This window comes from Embiotoca jacksoni, unplaced genomic scaffold (genome assembly GCF_022577435.1).
Source record: "Embiotoca jacksoni isolate LCO1_2020_lvr unplaced genomic scaffold, fEmbJac1.0.p SCAF_7, whole genome shotgun sequence".
NCBI lineage: Eukaryota > Metazoa > Chordata > Actinopteri > Embiotocidae > Embiotoca > Embiotoca jacksoni.
The window spans coordinates 15,071,504-15,090,777 of record NW_027185425.1 but is presented as its reverse complement, the minus strand read 5'-3'; the positions used below and the strand labels follow the sequence as shown (position 1 = coordinate 15,090,777).

At 41.1% G+C, this 19,274-nt stretch overlaps 2 protein-coding genes across 10 annotated transcripts in view; one reads left to right on the top strand and one right to left on the bottom strand.

Annotated features, from left to right (window-relative positions):
* Positions 1-5,742, top strand: part of LOC138214353 (triple functional domain protein) — an 83,444-nt gene extending 77,702 nt beyond the window's left edge. For 5 of the 7 annotated variants that reach the window (XM_069175916.1, XM_069175915.1, XM_069175917.1 and 2 more), the window contains 8 exons: positions 375-516; positions 606-633; positions 777-939; positions 1,768-1,889; positions 1,993-2,071; positions 2,217-2,417; positions 2,517-2,655; positions 3,062-5,742. In XM_069175916.1, coding sequence (XP_069032017.1) covers positions 375-516; positions 606-633; positions 777-939; positions 1,768-1,889; positions 1,993-2,071; positions 2,217-2,417; positions 2,517-2,655; positions 3,062-3,619 — 1,432 coding nt within the window. In that variant the 3' untranslated portion in view covers positions 3,620-5,742. The remainder of the gene's footprint in view (positions 1-374; positions 517-605; positions 634-776; positions 940-1,767; positions 1,890-1,992; positions 2,072-2,216; positions 2,418-2,516; positions 2,656-3,061) is intronic. The other 2 variants (XM_069175919.1, XM_069175914.1) reach the window with 1 other exon arrangement.
* A 3,323-nt stretch (positions 5,743-9,065) lies between these two features.
* Positions 9,066-19,274, bottom strand: part of LOC138214594 (growth factor receptor-bound protein 10-like) — a 48,609-nt gene continuing 38,400 nt past the window's right edge. For all 3 annotated transcript variants that reach the window (XM_069176325.1, XM_069176327.1, XM_069176328.1), the window contains 7 exons: positions 19,016-19,114; positions 18,790-18,867; positions 17,028-17,144; positions 16,417-16,483; positions 16,189-16,276; positions 15,768-15,861; positions 9,066-14,663 (listed from right to left, as the gene is read on the bottom strand). In XM_069176325.1, coding sequence (XP_069032426.1) covers positions 14,517-14,663; positions 15,768-15,861; positions 16,189-16,276; positions 16,417-16,483; positions 17,028-17,144; positions 18,790-18,867; positions 19,016-19,114 — 690 coding nt within the window. In that variant the 3' untranslated portion in view covers positions 9,066-14,516. The remainder of the gene's footprint in view (positions 14,664-15,767; positions 15,862-16,188; positions 16,277-16,416; positions 16,484-17,027; positions 17,145-18,789; positions 18,868-19,015; positions 19,115-19,274) is intronic.

Below are 19,274 nucleotides of genomic sequence, written 5' to 3'. Positions count from 1 at the left end.
ACACGTCTGTCTCTCTGTTGCCCACAAATTTGACAAAACTTTGAGAGATCGCAGTTATGTTGGACGCAGTGTTCACAAAAACGTGTGTAACTCAGATGCTGCTGTTGATCAAGCAGCGAAACTTGGAATACTGACTCCTGAAGGTTATAGCTTCCTCCTACTCTCTGCACATCACGGTGCTGCGCTCCGTTTACATGCAACAGGAGCTGTTTTGGAACTTTATAACCCACCCTGGTTCAGCAGGGGCACTTACACCACCTGTATAGAAACACCCGGAGTATCAATGCTAAAACCATCCTTTCTGTCTTTCATTCATTGTCTCTGCTTGCTTATCAAGACTTTGACCTTACCTGTGGTGTTTTTTATTGCTCCAGTAGGAAGTCTTCATCCTGGCACACGTCCCTGCGTATCCGGAAGAAGTCTGAGAAGAAGGAGAAGGAGGCAAAGAAAGAGACCAAGCTGGAGAACGGTTACAGGAAGTCCAGAGATGGCCTGGCCAATAAGGTTTCTGTAAAGGTGAGTTTCAGTTCTCTTCAAGAATCCGTAGTGATGCTCCGATGTCGTGTCCGTTTTGTAATCTGACATTTGTTTTTGTTTCTCTCCAGCTTCTAAATCCAAACTACATCTATGATGGTAAGTTTTATCTGTGTTTTTTTTTGCAGATTGACAACTATGACAAAATAAATCCATATTGTCAATTAACCCCTAATTAATTCGGTTACTGTTGAATTTGAAAAGGTTTAGTCTAAGACGGTCTCTCCTTTCTTTCCTCTCAGTTCCCCCAGAGTTCCTTGTCCCTCTGAGTGATGTGACATGTGACAACGGCGAGAGCGTCACCCTCAGGTGTAAGGTCTGTGGGCGACCGCGGGCCACTGTCACTTGGAAGGGACCCGACCAGAGCAACCTCACCAACAACGGACACTTCAGCATCGCCTACAGGTAAGAAAACGTTCATGTGCAGTTTAATGCTTGACATTGTGAAATAGGAAGGTGAATTTACATTTTTACATAAAAACAAAGTAAATATTCAATCTTTTAAGGCTGTAATTAAAATTTACATTGCAGTGGACCAGGTGAGTGAGTTTACCTTGCAGTCCAGCACATTAACTCGTCATTATCCTGACCTACTGCCCCATCATGTCGCAAGATTGTTCTGTTTCATGTAGAAATGAAGAAAATCAGTAAGCCAGTCAGTACTCACAATGTGAGAAGCAATCTGTAGGAATATTTTGAGTTGTGCACCTCCTCTTGTCCAACCCGACACTTGTCGTGTTGTCATCTAAAAAATTGGAGACTCACTAGAGAGCAAATACTGTGTTGTTACAGTGGTCACACAACATCATGTTGTCTGGGAATTTTTAGCAGTTAATAGCCACGGACACTCGACACCCAAAACTGTTCAGACTTCCTGTAGATTTAATAGTGTTTGTTAGCCTGGTGTTTCCAGACCCGAATTCACTAGGTGAATATAAGCGTTGTCCTACTGGTCTGTGCCCAGTATGGTGCAACTGAAACTATGGGAGCAGCTTTGACCAATCGTATGTTCCAAAATCAGACAAAAATACCACCGTTGCAACCATATTTAGAAAAAGGGCGCTCGACTTCAACATCGTCGTACTTGACCATCAACACCGGTCGCTGATTGGTCGGCCCTTCAAGGCAGCCGAGCGAACGTTAATGCGAACAGGGTTTCCAGACCAAAATCCCAGTGAAGAAAACTGAAGCTGTGTGTTCAGATGTAAATCAACGTGCATGTTTCTGTTTCAGTGATACGGGTGAAGCCACACTGCGGATAATCGGCGTCGCCTCTGAGGATGACGGCGTTTACACTTGTGTTGCAACCAACGAGCTGGGCAGCGAGACGTCATCAGCGAGCCTCAGAGTGTTGGGTGAGAGTGCAGATAGAGACTAATATGTCCACAGCATGATGTTACACGGGTCTTATTTGATAAACTGGTGCTGACTGTGGACTTGTGTTGTCATTTGTCTCAGCTGTGTCCACTGATGGGATGCGAGTGAGCTGGAAGGACAACTTCGAGTCTCACTACACCGAGGTGGTTGAACTGGGAAGGTAACAGACTCTCTTGAATATCTCCAGTCTGATCTGGCTGATTTGACTTTAAATACATTAAAAATATGGAGAGTAAGCAGATATCAGATGATCAAAGTGACAGTAACAGCTGCGTGAAGTAAACCGACCTCTGTCTTGTCATCAGGGGTCGTTTCTCTGTTGTCAAGCGCTGCGACCACCAGGGCACCAAACGTACGGTGGCGGTCAAACAGGTCAACAAGAAGCTGATGAGGAGAGACCGGGTGACTCAGGAGCTCAATCTGCTCCAGAGACTCCAACACCCGCACATAGTCAGCCTGATCGACACGTACGAGACCCCCAGCTGCTACGTCCTCGTCCTGGAGATGTGAGTACACTTTCACATGGACACGAGCTCAGCTCTTTACCTTGACACGCCCCGACAAACCTTCCCTTTCTCCGGTCTGATGTTTACTTTGGGTTTCAGGGCCGACCAAGGCCGTCTGCTCGACTACATCGTGAGCTGGGGGAATCTGACGGAGGAGAAAGTGGCCTGCTACCTGCGTGATGTTTTAGAAGCTTTACACTACCTGCACAACAGCAGAATAGTACATTTGGACGTAAAAGTAAGTTCACTTTAACTTTAACACCTGATATTACAAATAGCAGCTCAGGGGAGTGCTGCATGCCCGAGTAGTGCGTATAAAAAGTTTGGTGTTACATCCTAACTGTATATAAAAAGGTTAAAAAAAAAAAAAAAAGAAATAATACAAAAAACAGTGTTCAGACCTGATCGTAGAGCACAAAATATTCAAGCCACAAAAATATTGTGATTTTGTAGTTTGGTCTAAAACTGAAGTTTGTCGTAGAAGACTGTGAGCTCTGTTACCTCCAGCACTCACCTGATCACTAGAGTCGGTCATGTAGTTCATCTCCACTCTTGAATGAATTTAAACATGGAAACCCTAATGTTAGAATAAATGAATATGAATCTAATGTTCAGACTATATTATTTCTTTGCTTTTGTTCCAGCCTGAGAACCTGCTGGTTGCTCACACCACCAGCGGCCAGCCAACGGTCAAACTCACTGACTTTGGAGATGCTGTGCAGCTCAACAGTGCCCACTACATCCACCCTCTGCTGGGCAGCCCTGAGTTTGCCTCTCCTGAGTTGGTCTTGGGAGAGCCTGTGTTGCTGACCTCTGACCTCTGGGGCCTGGGCGTGGTGACCTACGTGCTGCTGAGCGGCGCCTCCCCCTTCCTCGACGAGAGCGCCGAGGAGACCTGCTTGAACATCTGCCGGCTGGACTTCAGCTTCCCCAGGGATTACTTCCAGGGTGTCAGCCAGGCGGCACGGGACTTCGTCTGCCTGCTTCTGAGGACCGACCCGGGCAGACGACCTCCGGCCGGGCTCTGCCTCCAGGAGCCGTGGCTGCAGGGTGGCCTCGGCGACGGCCGGGCCAGAGCCGAGGGCTGCCTGGACACCTCCCGCCTCATTTCCTTCATAGACAGGAGGAAAAATCAGACTGACGCCCGGCCCATCGGAGGAGTCAGGAGCTTCATTCAAAGTCGCCTTCAGCCTCGAGTGTGAACTCCAGAACATCTCTGAGCCCCGACGCCCCGAACTCCCGACCTCCTCCCCAATCGGATCACAGTGGAAAAAAGCAGGAAAACCTCGTCAGTGTGTTGAGGCTGTGGGAGATGCACGTCCCTCTTCGTGGCCTACAAGTAAAAAGAAAGAGAAACAATGAATGCTGATCTTATCCTCTTTCACTAAATGTTGATTTAGTAAAAACCTGTAATACTTTAAGTAGTTCAGTTCAGACCTGCTGAGGTCGTCAGCCAATCAGAGCCCTCGAGAACAGAGTTCTCACCAATCACATGAATTAACGGATGCCCTCGTCTACTGCTGCTTGCTGGTTTCAACTCAAAACAGATTTTGTAGTTAAGTGAACAAAAAAATAAAAAACAGAAAAACATTATGAAGTAAGTTATTTTCCTTCGCGAGTTGAAGCTGATCATTAGAGCCGATTGATCGAGCCTCGGCTTCACTGCACAGACGCAGAGCTTTCAGGAGAAAGTGATGCCCACGAAGCTAGTGACAGCGCTGAGAGCAAACCGCCCTCCCTCTTGTTGCTCGGGGAGGTGCCAGCAGAGACTTTGTGTTTTTGCTCTTTTACACTAAAACTGTTAACTCGGATACTTTTGAGAAGCAGCCCTTTCTTATAGAAACAATGTTTAGGAAGGAGAAGTACCGTCTGTACGTTTCCAGGAGAAAAAAAAAGAAATAATTGTAGAAAATGCTCATCAGTTGAAAAGTTGCTGTGCTACTTTGGACTCTGGAGACAGTGACTGAGCTTGTTGACTTTAAGACAGTTATACATGCGATCGGAGCTTTTTTTGATGGCTGCGCTTACATAACGTACCTAATCTAAAAGATATCATGATGACCATGTCGCGAGTAACAAAGCTGCACTGTCCAATCTGAGAAGAAACAATAGACATCCATCATTTGCTTTTCCTAGAACAAAACTTGTGTTGCGCAGATATGAAATGTTTAAGCCTTACCTTGTATATATATATAGACTTCTGCCTTCTTCCCCCTCACATTCACGGTGGACTCCTGCTTTTGGACGGCAGGACTCAAGACTGTCGGAGCCTCAGTGGCAGCGGTGGTTGCCTAACGGACGAGCCTGAATGTGGAGGAAGAAGAGTTACTGTAAATGCACTCATTGTATGTTATGTTTGATTATCATGTGCAATGTTGCGGCTTTAACATTTTATGCAACTATTTATGAAGACATCTGTTGTATCTGTAATAAATCTAGAGAAAAGCATGTACTTGGTACTGCAAGCACTGCTGGTAGTTTTGTGTTTATTTGATCGGTGAGTGTTTCGACTGCCAGGCCGCGTTAGAGCTCACGATCTTACAATCATGGTCTGATCAAAAATAATTTAACACTTTTTGTACTGTATGCCTCTGTAGTATTGGTACACCAAAGTTGCTCTAGCTTTATAGTACTTAATAAATAAAAAAATGTTTTATTGTGATTATGTTTCACTTGAGTTAGGTAATCTATGACCACGTGGAATGATTGTTTACACACGTAAAAACACAACAATTAGTTTTATTTAGTCTCTTATATACCTTTATTAAAAAGGCAGGAGATTATAACGTTTACTCTTGTAATTCACAGATCTGATCGGGAGTTAAATGCGAGATTTGATTTACTAAATGGTGTTTCAACTTTATGTACAGATACTTGTTGCCAAAATATTTCTTCCATAAAATCCCTCTTATAAAAAAAAAAAAAAAAAAAAAAAAATAACTGCCCTAAAAACTAGTTTGTTTGAATGGAAATTTTAAAAAAAAACACAACATAGAAAAATTTGATACATGAATCCGGTATGGGGTTAAAGATGTGTCATGTTTGAACAGAAGTCAGCCCTCTGTTACCTTTTTATTTATTTTAAAAGGTGTGCACAGGCCATTAAAAACAAGGAAACTTGAACTGGATACCTCAGTTTAGGTTTTTTTTCATTGTTGTTTTTGTCTTTTTTTTGTGTTTGTTTCATAAATTACATGTTTGCTACATTTTATGTTTTTTATCTTTTGCATGTATATTTCTTTGTACAGATCATACATATTCTCCCCTGTAAATATTTCTCATTTTTGCCATCAGTTATTTGAAAATTAAACAAAATGACATTTGACATTTTCTTTTTGTGTTTATTATTGTTATTTTGTGTTTTATCACATGGACAGCTTTGTTTTTTATTAGTTAAAGATTCAAGTAAATTAGCTTTTGAGTTATTTTTTTTTTACCTGAACCTTTCATGACAGGTTTTGATGAGATTATTTTTCTGGCAGGTATTTAGTTATATTCAGGCTTTTTTTTGTTGTTTCTACTCCATACATGCAGAGGAGAGCTGTGCTTTTCTGTAGTTGAGTATTCAAATTTCAGTCTGTGGAGCGAGATCACTGATAGGAAAGCAACATTTTGCTTGGTCTTAGTGGAACTGAGAAGACAAATGTCATTTAAGAGACAAGCTTGACTGTAACCGGTCAGGACCGTAAACAAAGAACTTGAGTCTAAATCAGCTGCGGAGGTTTAAAGGTGGAGTGCGGGACTTTTATATACAGTATAAATGAATGTCTGTTACATTCAAACTCTTACCTGACGAGTTCACATAATGCTGATTAACCCCATATTATTACATTTTCATTACAGTTTAGACCACACTATAATATTACATTTATGGACGACATGCTAAAGTAACACGTTTTTATGCCATTTTGGACGACATGCTATAATGACATGTTTATCATATTTTGGACCCAATACATTTGATTATTTTTGTGACTTTTTGGATGACATATCATAGTATGATATTTTACAACATATGTTATACAATAGTATGACATTTTTATGACGGTGAAGTATGAGTTTCTTATGACAGTTTTGTATTACTATGATCTTTTAATGACATTTTGGACGATATATTATAGTATGATGTTTTCATGATATTTTGGATAACATACGATAGTATGATATTTTTGGGGATATTTTGGACCAAATGCGGTATACAATTATATATATATATATATATATATATATATATATATATACATTTTGATACATATACAAATATATAATCCAATAATATCATTGGTTGATTTTATCCTCTGACATAAAAATTGAAGTGGTAAAGTCGTTTAACTCTGCTCGATTCTACTGGAGGAAAATTATTCTCCCACAAGAAACTCTCTCATTGGCGGATGAGAGAGCGGTCTATCCCATCATTTCAAAATTTTCCAGTAAATGGTTTGAGATCTGAAACCATTCAGCGATTTCCCTGTCCTGTAGGAATCTACTTTTCCACACTTGTATTCAGGCTTTTCCTTTGATTTGACACATATCTGTTTTTGTCCACATTTCTTTAGTAGGAGACCTTTTGTCACTTTTTGTAGATATTTGCATATCAAGGTCAGCACTGTGCTTGAAGATCCAGCATTGACCTGGCTCTGTTATTTGACTGACAAATGTGATCATTGGCTGTGAAGCAGCTTAACTGAGTGGCAATGAGGGATTAAAGTTTCTTTTCAAAACTCCTCAAAAAGTTGCCTTTGACAACTATCAAAGTGGCGATTTATTCTCTAATGTTTAGGTGCTCATCAAATATATAGTCTGCACTGCCCTCCAGTGGCTCTTTGCTCGCATTAAGAGAAGGGGCTGCTTTACAAGCCTCTGAGACTACAACTCATTTATTTCTATTTTAGGTGATTAAAAAGTATTTTCATATTCATAGTTGCTATGTGAGTATTATCTGCTGGTTCATTAGAGGGTCTGTTGGCCATGATGGCATCAACGGCTATCTGTCTTTACTATTGTGTCATTCAAGTCCTTTTTTTTTAATTTTTTTTTTGCATCCAGATGACTAAATCTGTAAACAATCGCAGGCATGTGCACACGTCCACATCAAACTCCAATAAGATGCAGTGACAGCAGAAATCTTCATGATAATTTTCCTACATCACTTGAAGTTCCCTACATTGTCCTTTGTATATTTACATACCTTTACTTACATATTTCCTGTTTACTTTTACTTATAATTTAGTGTTTCTTCTTTGTGATAACAGTATTTTTTTTTTTTTTTTTTTTTTTTACCGAAGTAATGCATCTCCATATAGTCTATCCATATGTTTTACATCCAAGCTTGTTTATGAAAATGTAGTTGGAGGTGCTTGCGTTGATTACGGCTGAGATGACAGGTGTGCAGCTGTACGTGGCGCAACCCGACCAACGGGCAGAGCAGGTTTTAAAGAGACCGCCCTGACGAACACAGGTGCGTTTTGATAGGCTACGTGACAGCCCCACCAGTACGTCACGAAAGTACTTAAAGTACAGTTTGGAGGTACAGGTAATTCTTGTACTTTTTACGCTATTTCATTACATAAAAGCTACAACATTAATAACGGCTGCATTACATTTAGGTGAGGTCTGGTATTGTGCGTGATCCACAGATTGTACATAACAAATATGCTCACAGGAGACATCCTGGGACACGTCATGAAACTGTGCCACCTGTACTTATGCTGCATTCACACACATCACTCTTTTTGCACTGCATATGCATTTGCTTAGCTTATCATTACATTGCATTGAATTACATTGGATTTTATTGTATCAGTGTTTATCTAATTGTTCTCGCCCATCTTTCTGCTGCTCTTACATTGCACTTTTTTTTTTTTTTTTTTTTTTGCCCGGGGATTAATAAAGCATCATCTTATCTTGGTTGTGACAAAGTCAAAATGTCTGCTCTGATTTTTGTATATTGTCAGAGGTTTAACCAGTTGAACTCCCTCTCTGGCTTGCAAAGATTAGACTTCAAGATTTCTGTTAAAACTCTTTATTTGGAACAATTTTGTTAGGATAATAAAAAGTTATTTTTCTGTAGTACATGAACCTTTAACTTTTTGGTTTAGAATAGTTTTTAGATAAGTTCATTTTGCTGATAAAACATCTGTACTTCTACCTAAGCAGGTTTTTAAAACAGGACATATACTTGTAATGAAGTATTTTTACATTGTCAAATCCAAAACGTAGGCTATTATTTGGTCAAAATTTAATTATGACCAGAATCGTAATTTTTGACACCTTACCGTGGCATAATGTTACACCATAGTACAAAACTATGAAGATAAATTTGGAAGTAAAAAAAAGCATAGTAATAACCAAACTAAAGCTAAGTGTTAACCTCAGCTAAAGCATAGCCACATTTTTCAGTGACAAAAAAAAGGCTGAAAATTGGCTTTAAAGGGATAAAAATAAAACCCTCAAAAGGACAAAAAATAAGGCTTTACAATTCTTATATCAAAAGCAAAGAGCCAAAGAGGCTTCTTTGATTGAACTTAAAGCATCTCGTAACTTTTATGTATTCAAAACTTTTCAAAAAAGTAATAAAGTAGGGTTAGCAAAAGTTAAAGAGAGTCAGTAACATCCAGGGGACAATAACAGAGCCGCAGTTCAGCCATGTTTGGTTTATAGCAATGTTGTCTTTTATTCTAATTTCCAATAAACAGAGAATATATCAGTCCCTTATTTGTACAAAAATACCTGAACAGGATACAACGTAGATCCAGGAGCCGCACAGACAGAATGAAGCAAAGCACAGTGGGGTTATGTGGGGGGAAAAAATCATTACGGTTCATTTGCTCTTTTTTTTTTTTTCTTTCTTTCTTTCTTTCCCTGAAATGTTTTATTTGACTTCAGCTTATGATGACTTCAACCCAACAACAAAACAACACTGAGTTAGTTTCACTTGCACCAACACTGCGAGTCCCCCACACACGATGGGAGCTCGTATGTGGTGTTGACCTGACACTAGGATCTCGTTCCAGTAAGGTTACACTTGACAGTCACAGCTAACTGTAAATGAACGCAGAGAGTGGACGGATGGCAACTAAACACTTGTTACCGTTTAGAAAGAGGCACCTGCTGCAAGAATTAGTTAAGAAGAGAAAAAAAACTTTGTTATGCACCTTACAATCAGAGTAAATGGACATAATGAAATGCACAAGTGTCTTGAGCTACTACTTGCGATGAAAAGTATACAAAATCTGCAAAGAATATCCCCACGGGTTAAGCGTGTGTGTGTGTGTGTGTGCGTGTGTGCATGCGTAAGATTAATACCCAAACATTTACCGGAGTGTTTTCTCTGAAGTAAATGAGTGTAATCAGACATGTCAGAGAGGGGATACTCAACAGATGTGGTTTTAAAAAACAAAGAATGGCATCAGGTTTGGGCGCTGGCAGAGTCGAAGCCTCTGACAGCCTGTCAGCTTATACAAATGTTGTTCAGAAATTTGACATATACCAAAAATCCAGTTTGAGCTCTTAAAATAAAAAAAATAAAAAAAAATAAAAAAACAGTTTAATTTAATACTGTATATACTGTGGTATGTTCTTTTATAAGATGTGACAAACCAAAGAAAATACACAATAATATCAACATACACACAATCAAATAATGAAAAAAAAAAAAAAAGGACAAAATAAATCATTCTCTTCATTTTACATGGAGTTATGAGCAAAAGCATAACACCCCATACATAGTGATCTGTGACCTAGGTACAGTGTTAGATCTACATCTTCTCCGTAGCTTCACATACTTAGAAAACAAATTATACTTTATGCTTGGACTTGTGTAAAGGATTGCATTGTAGCACAGTGATTAAAAAAATGGAGGGAGGAGGAGAGGATTCGTCCCCGCTGACCCATAGCGACGTGGCTCCGTGTCCCTCTCCGACATACAGGAAAGAGCCTCAGCTGAGGACTGGGAATGCTGGGATACCTCCAGACAAACTCTCGTCTCCTCTAAATCCACTTGACTTTACCCAACCGACAAGCAACCTTCTTACTGTCTCTAAAAGGCAAGTATGATAACCAGCAGTTAGCAATCCTGAATAGTGAATATAACAGTCTGGCCATCCACATACAAATCACACACGCACACACACACTCACACTCTCTCTCACACACACACACACACACACACACACACACACACACACACACACACACACACCTATTCACCACAGGGTCATAGCTTACAAGGCTGGACACAGGTGGGAGAAGGGGGGCAGGAGGGAGGGGGGAGTTCAAGCATTATCCAATCCCTGGAAAGAGTCTGCCCTGACTGATTAGAAAGGCCTGATTGGTGGAACGCAGAGCTGGTGAGTCGGTTAAGTCACGCGATTAGTCATTGGCGGCAGTGGCTCGGATGTCGATGACAGTACTTAGAGAGAGTTTAGTGAGCCCGGCAGGGAGTCCGGTGGCCTCGTGCTAACCCTCTTCGCTGTGAATCTGGCACAGGATGGATGGAAGGTGATGGTGAGGGCGGGAGGGGTGGAGGACCAAGCTGAGCTGTCACATGCCTCTGTTTCCTCTTGTGTATTCCTATAGATATGTTTACTGTCACAGATAATGTGAAAGACGGAATTCTGACAGCATAATTTTGGGGTATTAAAAAAATCTTGGTGTAAACTGATGTAGTCTGTGTGTTGCTTGTAGACCCATTCATTCTTAATGACTGTGCTACAGTGTCTTTTTCAATACTACCACTAGGTGGGGAGGGGGGGGCAAAAGAGGGATGCTTTCTCCTGCACACGACTAAAAACAGACCTGTTTAGGGTCACAGTCTTCTGTTTTGACAGACAAACTTTTCCTAGCACACCTGCCTTGCCTCCTTTTCACTTCACATCCCAGAATGCTTTCAACAAAGACGCATTATCAAGTTGTTTTCAATTAGACTTGTGGAGAGAGATATTGGGCCCGCGAGTCGACTAATTTCAGGTTGCAACTATGAATTATTTCCATTATTGATTAATGTAAAAAAACCTGGATAATTTATGAATAAATCTGTTCTATAAAATGTCAGAAAATTGTGAAACTAAAAACATTTTATGGAGCAAAAGGTGACGTTTTCAAATAAAAAAAATTTGTCGAACCAACAGCTACAACCCCAGACGTTCAGTTGACTAAAAGATAAGAAAAAGTTAGCCTGGTGTTACCGGAACAAAATTCACTGCATGAATATATGAGTGTTGATACACATCCTACTGGGCGAAGACTTCAGGTTAAATGTACAAACTATTGGAGCAGTCTTTGACCAATCCGCATTGACGAAAATTCTTGATTTCAAGGTCACTGCACATAGCCACGCCCACTGGTCCCTGATTGGTCCACCCTTCAGAGTGGCAAACTTTAATACGAACAGGGTTTCCAGACTGCAATCACACTGAAGCTGTGTGCAATAGTCCAGAAACACCAGACTAAGAAAAAGAAGCAAATCTTCCCTTGTTGAGAAGCTGCAATTATCAAATGTTTGGCATTTTTGCTAAACAAAATGATAATACTTTTCATACTGCTTATCATAATATTTGCTGATTAATTTTTTTGTTTTTAAATCACCTTGCCAATTAATTCACTTTTTTTTTCTCCTGAAAATGCGAAGTCTCTAATGACAGTTTGTCCTGCCTGTGCTCTTGGGGATTCTTGCTGTGTGACTGTTGTAAAATCATTTGTTCAGTTCAGTTTCTGGAAGAAAGAAGCCCTCACGTCTCCGTTGTGAGGGACTGACACCTCTCAAGTTCAACACTGATGAGAAAAAAAAACTTGCACGCAGCTGATGAAAACATCTGGACTTGATGTTAAGATTTTAACCAGATGCAAGATTACGCTGCTAATACCTTTTTTCTAAATCGTGTTCAGGTGGATTTTCATTGTGAGGAAAGAGGTTGAGAATTTTGGAAAGTATTTGCTTTCATGCTGAGAGTGGGATAAAAAGATTGTTCAAGTCTTTAGTTTATCAGACACGCTGGGAGAGAGGACCCAAAGTCAGAAAAATGCCAAGGACAACACAATAAGATTCAACACTAAAGACAACAGCGTGGTCTGTGTGGTAAATATGCAGCCGATGCACAGCTCGCTTAGCTTAGGAAGTCACTGCACCCAGTCAACAACAGTATAGCAAATGACTACCACTAATTAGTGTTTATATTAAGATATAACGTGGTAATTTGTGAGTTTTCGAGGTGCTGGTAAGCAGAATTTGTCACTTTTGGAACGAGCACGGCTATCTAGTTTTGCTCGATGTAGCTTCATTTAGCATTTGGATACGAAGGAAATCCTCCTTTCAAGTTTCTTGACAAGAAAGTAAATAAAACTTCCCAAAATCTGGCACCACTCCTCAGCTGAATTGCCCGTGTCATCACTCTAGATGTTCTTCCATCCCCTAAAAGTCCCAAACGTGTTGCTGTATGTGCATTTTAACATAGCTTCAATTTCATACACAAAGCTCACAATTTTCACTTAAGGCGAGTGAAGCTCATTCAACTGTGTGTTGATTCACAATCAACTGAGTTCACATTTCAAGTCATTTGTTCAAATTTATTTAAAATAATAATAATAATAATAATAAAATGTTATGAGAGTGCTTGTGTTGCTTTGTACGAGGGAACAGTGGTCAGAATCCGAACATGACAGCTCCAACCCATCGATATCAAATCAGGATGATTAAAAATGTGCAAGCGGTGAGCTCAGAACAGACGTAGGAAAAGAAAAACGACATTCAAAGACAAATTCACCGACAGATATAACCCTTTTGATTGAAAGAAAAAAATAACTGAAATAGTAGAAGCTTGGGGGTGGGCACATTTTTCAGGAGTCTATCTAACAGTCCTCCTCCTCTTCCTCACAGTCTTCAGACGCGGCAGCTGGTTCAAGAGCACATTCATGGTGGTGCGGTCCTGTTGGTACGAGCCACACGGAGGTCCAAGACGTCGCTAAACCTTTCTGAAAGGCACTGCGTAATCAGCTGTGACTCTCTGCTCCCACGCCACTGTAATCCAATCAGAGCTGGTGGAAATTCACATGCATGCTCTTTCAGCAGGGGAGTGGAGGAGGAAGAGGAGGCAGCTTCATTTTAGCTAGAGAGCCGTCGTCTGTCTGCCCAGGAGTGCAAAACTAGTTCTGCATTGAATCAACAGTAATAAAACAGCATTAAAATGACATCAAGTAATCAACTCTACAAGAGAGGCTTGTTTCAGCCTTCCTGATAAACATTCCTCTGTCCTTTCAGCAAACCCTCGCCGTTGCTCTGCTCATCCTGCCTTCAGCTACTTCTCTTTTCGCTCCTGACTTTTCTCTGAGCTTGTGTGGAGGCGGGATTTGGGGTTGCACCGGGGGATTGTGGGTCGGGACACGGCGGAGGCGCCGCGTCAAAGCCCGCTAAGGTGTTAATGGGGGGGGGGGGGTGTCAGCTTATCCAGACTGGACTGCACAGGTTGAGAAAACTCCTGGATCGAGTTTGATAAGACCCAGAGAGGTTCCCGTCCATTCCTGATGATCATTGAGGAAGTCAGAGGGTGGTGCTCCCTCCGCCCGCCTCGGTAGCGAGGGTGGGGTTGGGCACCACAGCTTATCAGGCCTGGAGGATGGGGGGGTGGAGGTGTGTGTGTGTGTGTGTGTGTGTGTGTGTGTGTGTGTGTGTGTGTGTGTGTGTGTGTGTGGTGGGGTTGAAAGGTGGGGGACTCGGAGGGATGGATCCATCCCAGAGACTCACAGCACTCCTGCCGGAAAGATGTTACTTTTAGTTATCTTTCACGACGTACAGTCTCTCTCCGTGGTCAGAACAGCAACGCAACAGAGTCTCCATGACAACAATGCAGGAGTTGGGCAACTGCCGTCTGCGATCTGCAACATTTGAAGTATCCCATTTGTTCTCACTCGAACATCCAAACAGCGGTAAAACTGAGAAAAGCCCGGGGGGCGTCAAACCTCCGCTGCCAGTTGGTAACTTCCGTAACTTTTCTCTTCAGCCCCATTGTGTTGGTGAAGGGAGGGGAAAAGAGGACGGGGAGGGGGCGGGGGGGTCGCAGGGTGAGAGGTGTGCAGAAAGAGGGGTGGTGTCGGGTGCGTGGAGTGTCACAAGGCCACAGCAGTGCACGGGTGTTTGAGCTTGCAGGGCAGCACTCCTCTGTTGAGCTGGTAAAACTCCACCAGGTGGATGAGGTCGGTGAACTTGGTGGCGCCGTCGTCGAGGCTGAAGAACACCTGACCGTCCTCCTCACACTTCAGACAGGGAGGGAGGACAGAGGACAGTTAGCCAGCACATGACAAGAGGACTTTGTTGTCTTCATGAGCTGTGACATCAGACAGTAACAGGACAGTAAATACATGAAAAAAAAAATCCATATCGAAAGGACTGTCTATTTCATGTCACTTCAGCTATAAGGACAAAGCAAAAAAATGTATTTGTAAATTTCTCATTGTTATCCAAGTATCTAATGTCTTAACTCCAGTTCTGTGGCACAATATACTGAAACCAAATAATCTTGTACTCTCAGAACTTTTTTTAAAGATAAAAATGTGGAAATTTCTTTAGTTTAAAACATTTAGTGAGTACCTAATATTAGCAGAATTTGAAAAAGTAGCAGTGCTGACATTATGTCAAAGATGCTTATGTATTGTGTTGGACAGGTGTCTCCTGAAGTGAGCATGTTAACGAGCTGGCCTCACCCCATCTCTTTTCTACGGATGTGTTCAGTCAACAATGTATAATTCCATCTCTTTAATTTAAGCAAGTCAACAATATAATCGTGCTTTTTTTCCCCACGATTGTTCTGTATTATTCCTCTAAAGTGGTATTGTCTGAGTTCAGACCCAAAACGTTCCTTAGTAAGAAATGAAGAGTTTCTGTCTACTGAGACGTCAGAGAGCTTTGAATTTGAAACGGATACAGGAAGTGTTGAGTTTGTACCAACACATTAAGCAGTATCTTTAACAGGGCAAACGGGAGCGGATCAAAACGAGGCTTTGTGAATCAATCAATACACCTTAAATGTCAATTACACAAATTGCATTTGTTTTTATTGGCTCTCTTGTATGAGATATGCTTTAGAAATGATCAAATCTTCAAGCACTTAAATGTGATTAATTTCAAATGGATCATGAAAACTATGACTATTTATGTAGGTGGACCTGCTTGCAGGGACAAAGATCTTTCTGGTTTTTGAGGGGGTGACAGGAGTTCAGGCTGAAACATGAAATCCAACATCAGGTGATGTCTTGTAAACACAACAATTCAAAGCCATGTTTTTTTTCCAAAGACAGTAAAGCAGTAATCTGTGTAACTCTTTCTTATTTCAGTGGCCGTGACATATTAACGTGACTGACCGGTAGGATTTGGAAGTGCTTGATCTTCTGATGGTGGCACAAGGTGAGCACGAACGCCTTGGGATTACTCTGACTGTCCCGCAACAGGAATAACCTGACAAAGAAAGCATAAGGAGAAAGGATTAAACAGTGTCATGAAATATATATATCAGCGCCATGATTTCCACAAGTTCAAAAGCTTCTGCCGTTGAGGGAAGTGTGAGGACTTTATCTAAATCCACTGAGTTAAGTAAAGAAATGTGTTGCTGATGAGCCAAAACGTGTTTTTGGACATTTTCAGATTTAAGCTTCTCATTACAGCAGTTTGACTATTTTGACAAAATAATCTTCCTCTCGCTCAAGTTTTTTTTCAGCAATATTTCACACGAGTATCGCTAACCGTTAGACAATGTCATGAGACAAAAAAAATCCTACCACTCACCCGTCTACTTGGCCTTGTTGGATGATCATTTTGTGGGCTTCCTCTCTGAGGATGCGACCATGAAACCAAACCTGTGTCCTGTGGATTACTAAAAAACAACACACATTTTCAAGACGAAGATCTTCTTTAAGTCTGTTTATAACCACACTACATCAGTCAATCTACCAGCCCGGGAAGGTTTACTGGTCTTTCTGTTGTTGGTGGTGATGGAGGGCTAAGTGAGAGTACCTGTGCTCAGAGAGGATGGATGCAGGGGGCTGGGACTGCCCAGGATATTCATACGCTGGCCCCTTTTCTGTGAGAAACAAACATATCATGAGATAATTACACATAAAACAAAATCCCTCACATTAGTCCTGATCCTTGTGGCATTGTGAAATATGTGGAAACATAAGTTTAAAACGAAACACAAAGAATTTGATTTTCTGTGGAGTTCAGTTGAAGATAAAGTAGAGAAAACAAACATTGTAATGAACTTCAGTCGACCACAAACAAAACAAATTGAGGCAGCAGCTGCTTTCTGCTTCAACTTCATCAGAGCTATGAGCTCAGCAACAGGTAAGTGCTCCTTTAATAAAAGCATTCTGCACACTCTTTCCATGGAAGTGCATTTGTACTCAAAAGGGAAAAGACTTTGGGTGAAGAACATCTGAGAGGTAGTTTACAAACGACTTGTGAATAAACACGCACACTATTCAATAAAACAAAACAAAACAAAAAGAGAAAGTTGGTGGGAAAAAAAAGAGAATTTTCAACAGGATATTTGTGCTCATCACATGAAAAAAAATGGAAGCTTCAATATGTCAATGTTTGGATTCAGATTTGTTTTTCCTACACACCCTCCAGCTCTGTCCCTCCTCCAGGGCGGCGCTCTGGGCCTCCACGGGGTTGTCGATGACGCGCCCGGTCCGTCCGGAGAAGTCCATGGCAACCAGGGAGTTCTCAGACACACTCCGCTGTTGGGGGGAGGGAGCGGGGTGGAGGTGGAGAGGGTGGAGGTGGAGAGGGTGGAGGTGGAGAGGGTGGTGTGGAGCGGAGGGGGAGGGGGTATACCAGAAACAGGGTGGACGGGTGGTAGACAAGGGTCAGAGGTCAAACAAGCCAGACACACTCACTGGAGCATGACAAATCCTGTCTGCACACAGACCCACTTTAGTCAATCCACGAATGCCCCTGTGAGGAAAAGCACAAGTCTGTCCTGCGTTTGTGGCTCTGCGGCTCAAACTATTTAGGTTTCCTTTCAATCAGTTACTCTCAGGTCCTCCCAAAAAATACAACCAACTAAAGAACAACTTCCTTTATTTTGAGTAATTATTATAAAATTGTAATCTTTTTTTTTTCAACAATGCCTTTTAGAAGAACTGTCACTCACTAGGCTGTCAAATTAAAAGCTTTGCACAAAGTCTGGTGCCTTAAATTTGACTAATTTCCTGGTTAAATTCAACATTAGTCCAAATAGGACAAATACGGATTTTCTCATGTTAATGTCCAATATAAAATTTGTGAAACTTGTGAATAAACACATAAAAACTGCTGTTTTATCAAAGTAAAACACCAAAATTGTGTTTTCTTCAGCATGTAGCAGACATCTGGGCACTTGATGCATTTTGATAAATTAGTGAGCTTTATTCCTAATTTTTTCTAACCCATCTGTATATTTTATTTTGAAAAACATTTATTAACTAAAGTTTATTCATCTTTGATAAAATAAACGTATTTTTCTGATCAACAGGAAATTAATCGCTGATCATTTATAATTGTTTTTATAAAGCAAAAAAAAAAAAAATCCAGTTTCATCTTCTCTGAGGTGAAGAGCTGCAGCAGATTTCGGTTTCATATCATTATGAACTAAATATCTGCTTTATTTGACATCGTATGCTCGGTAAAACTGAAATGAACTATTCTTCAGAATGACAAATCAAAACAAAACAAAATTTGATTACTTCAACATATCAGACAGTAGGATCTGTGCGTGTATATCATGTTTTACAGTGTGATTCACACAGAGGTTGACTCACAACACAAGTCTGTAAATTGTATAAATTGCAGATTTAATTCACAATGTTTCCAAAGGAGTTTGACACCTTTCTTGACGCCTCATGGTGTGAGGGGATTAGGCGTTTGTACTGTGCGACGACCAACACACGCATTTCTGTTGACTGCGTATGTGTGCGTGCGGTCTTGTATACAGTGTAGGTGTTTCTGAGCATTACGTAAATGTTTTGTTTTTTCAAATAACTGTGGGATAAGGTGCTCTGTGTCGGATGTACTTTGGTTATGCACTGCTGTTTGTTTAAAACGAGCAGCCTGACCTGAATCTGGATCTGGATCTGAATCTAAGCCTTTCACTGCACAATCTTGTTCACCTGATTAACAAAAGTTTAACGGCAGCAATGAACATTTGAATAGAAATTCATTTCAGCATGTGACAAATCCTTCTTATGCAAAGTGGCAAAAAAAATGATCCCACTGCGTGCTGCCCTCTTTAGAAAGAGTGAGGCACCAGGCAGATTTAGCATTAGCTAATTAATGGATCTATCTGGACTGGTGAGTGAAGGACATTAGAGCAGGATGTAATGATGTCAGAGAGCAGGTCCTCACCACAGGAGCAGAGAAAGGAGACAGGTTGGACTTCCTCTGCTGGGGGACATTGTAGCTTTGATACAGCAGTATCCCGTACTGAGGAGACAGGAGACAGACAGGATCAATGACTGTTGACACTTAAAGAAAAGAGAATCCGCTTATACGTTTTAGCATCGACCACCTGAGAACGGTATATTGATAAAACTAAATAAATGTAACTCCAACATGTTGAAGGGAAGTTTACTTTGAGCAGTCTGAAGGCGGTCATCCAGCAGGTCCTGCTCTGCTCGTCCTCGGCACACAGCATCTTCAGCTCCTTACAGTCACTCGTCACTTTACTGGGCTGTCGACCAAACAGAGGACACAGCGGGGCGTTTTAATTAGAGAGATAGACATCATGAACATGAACATGTGAGGCCTCTAATTCTCTAATGATGAAGTCCAGTGATGGAGTCAATTTGAACTGTTGCTGAATTAGTGATACTTTAACTACAATATTAAAT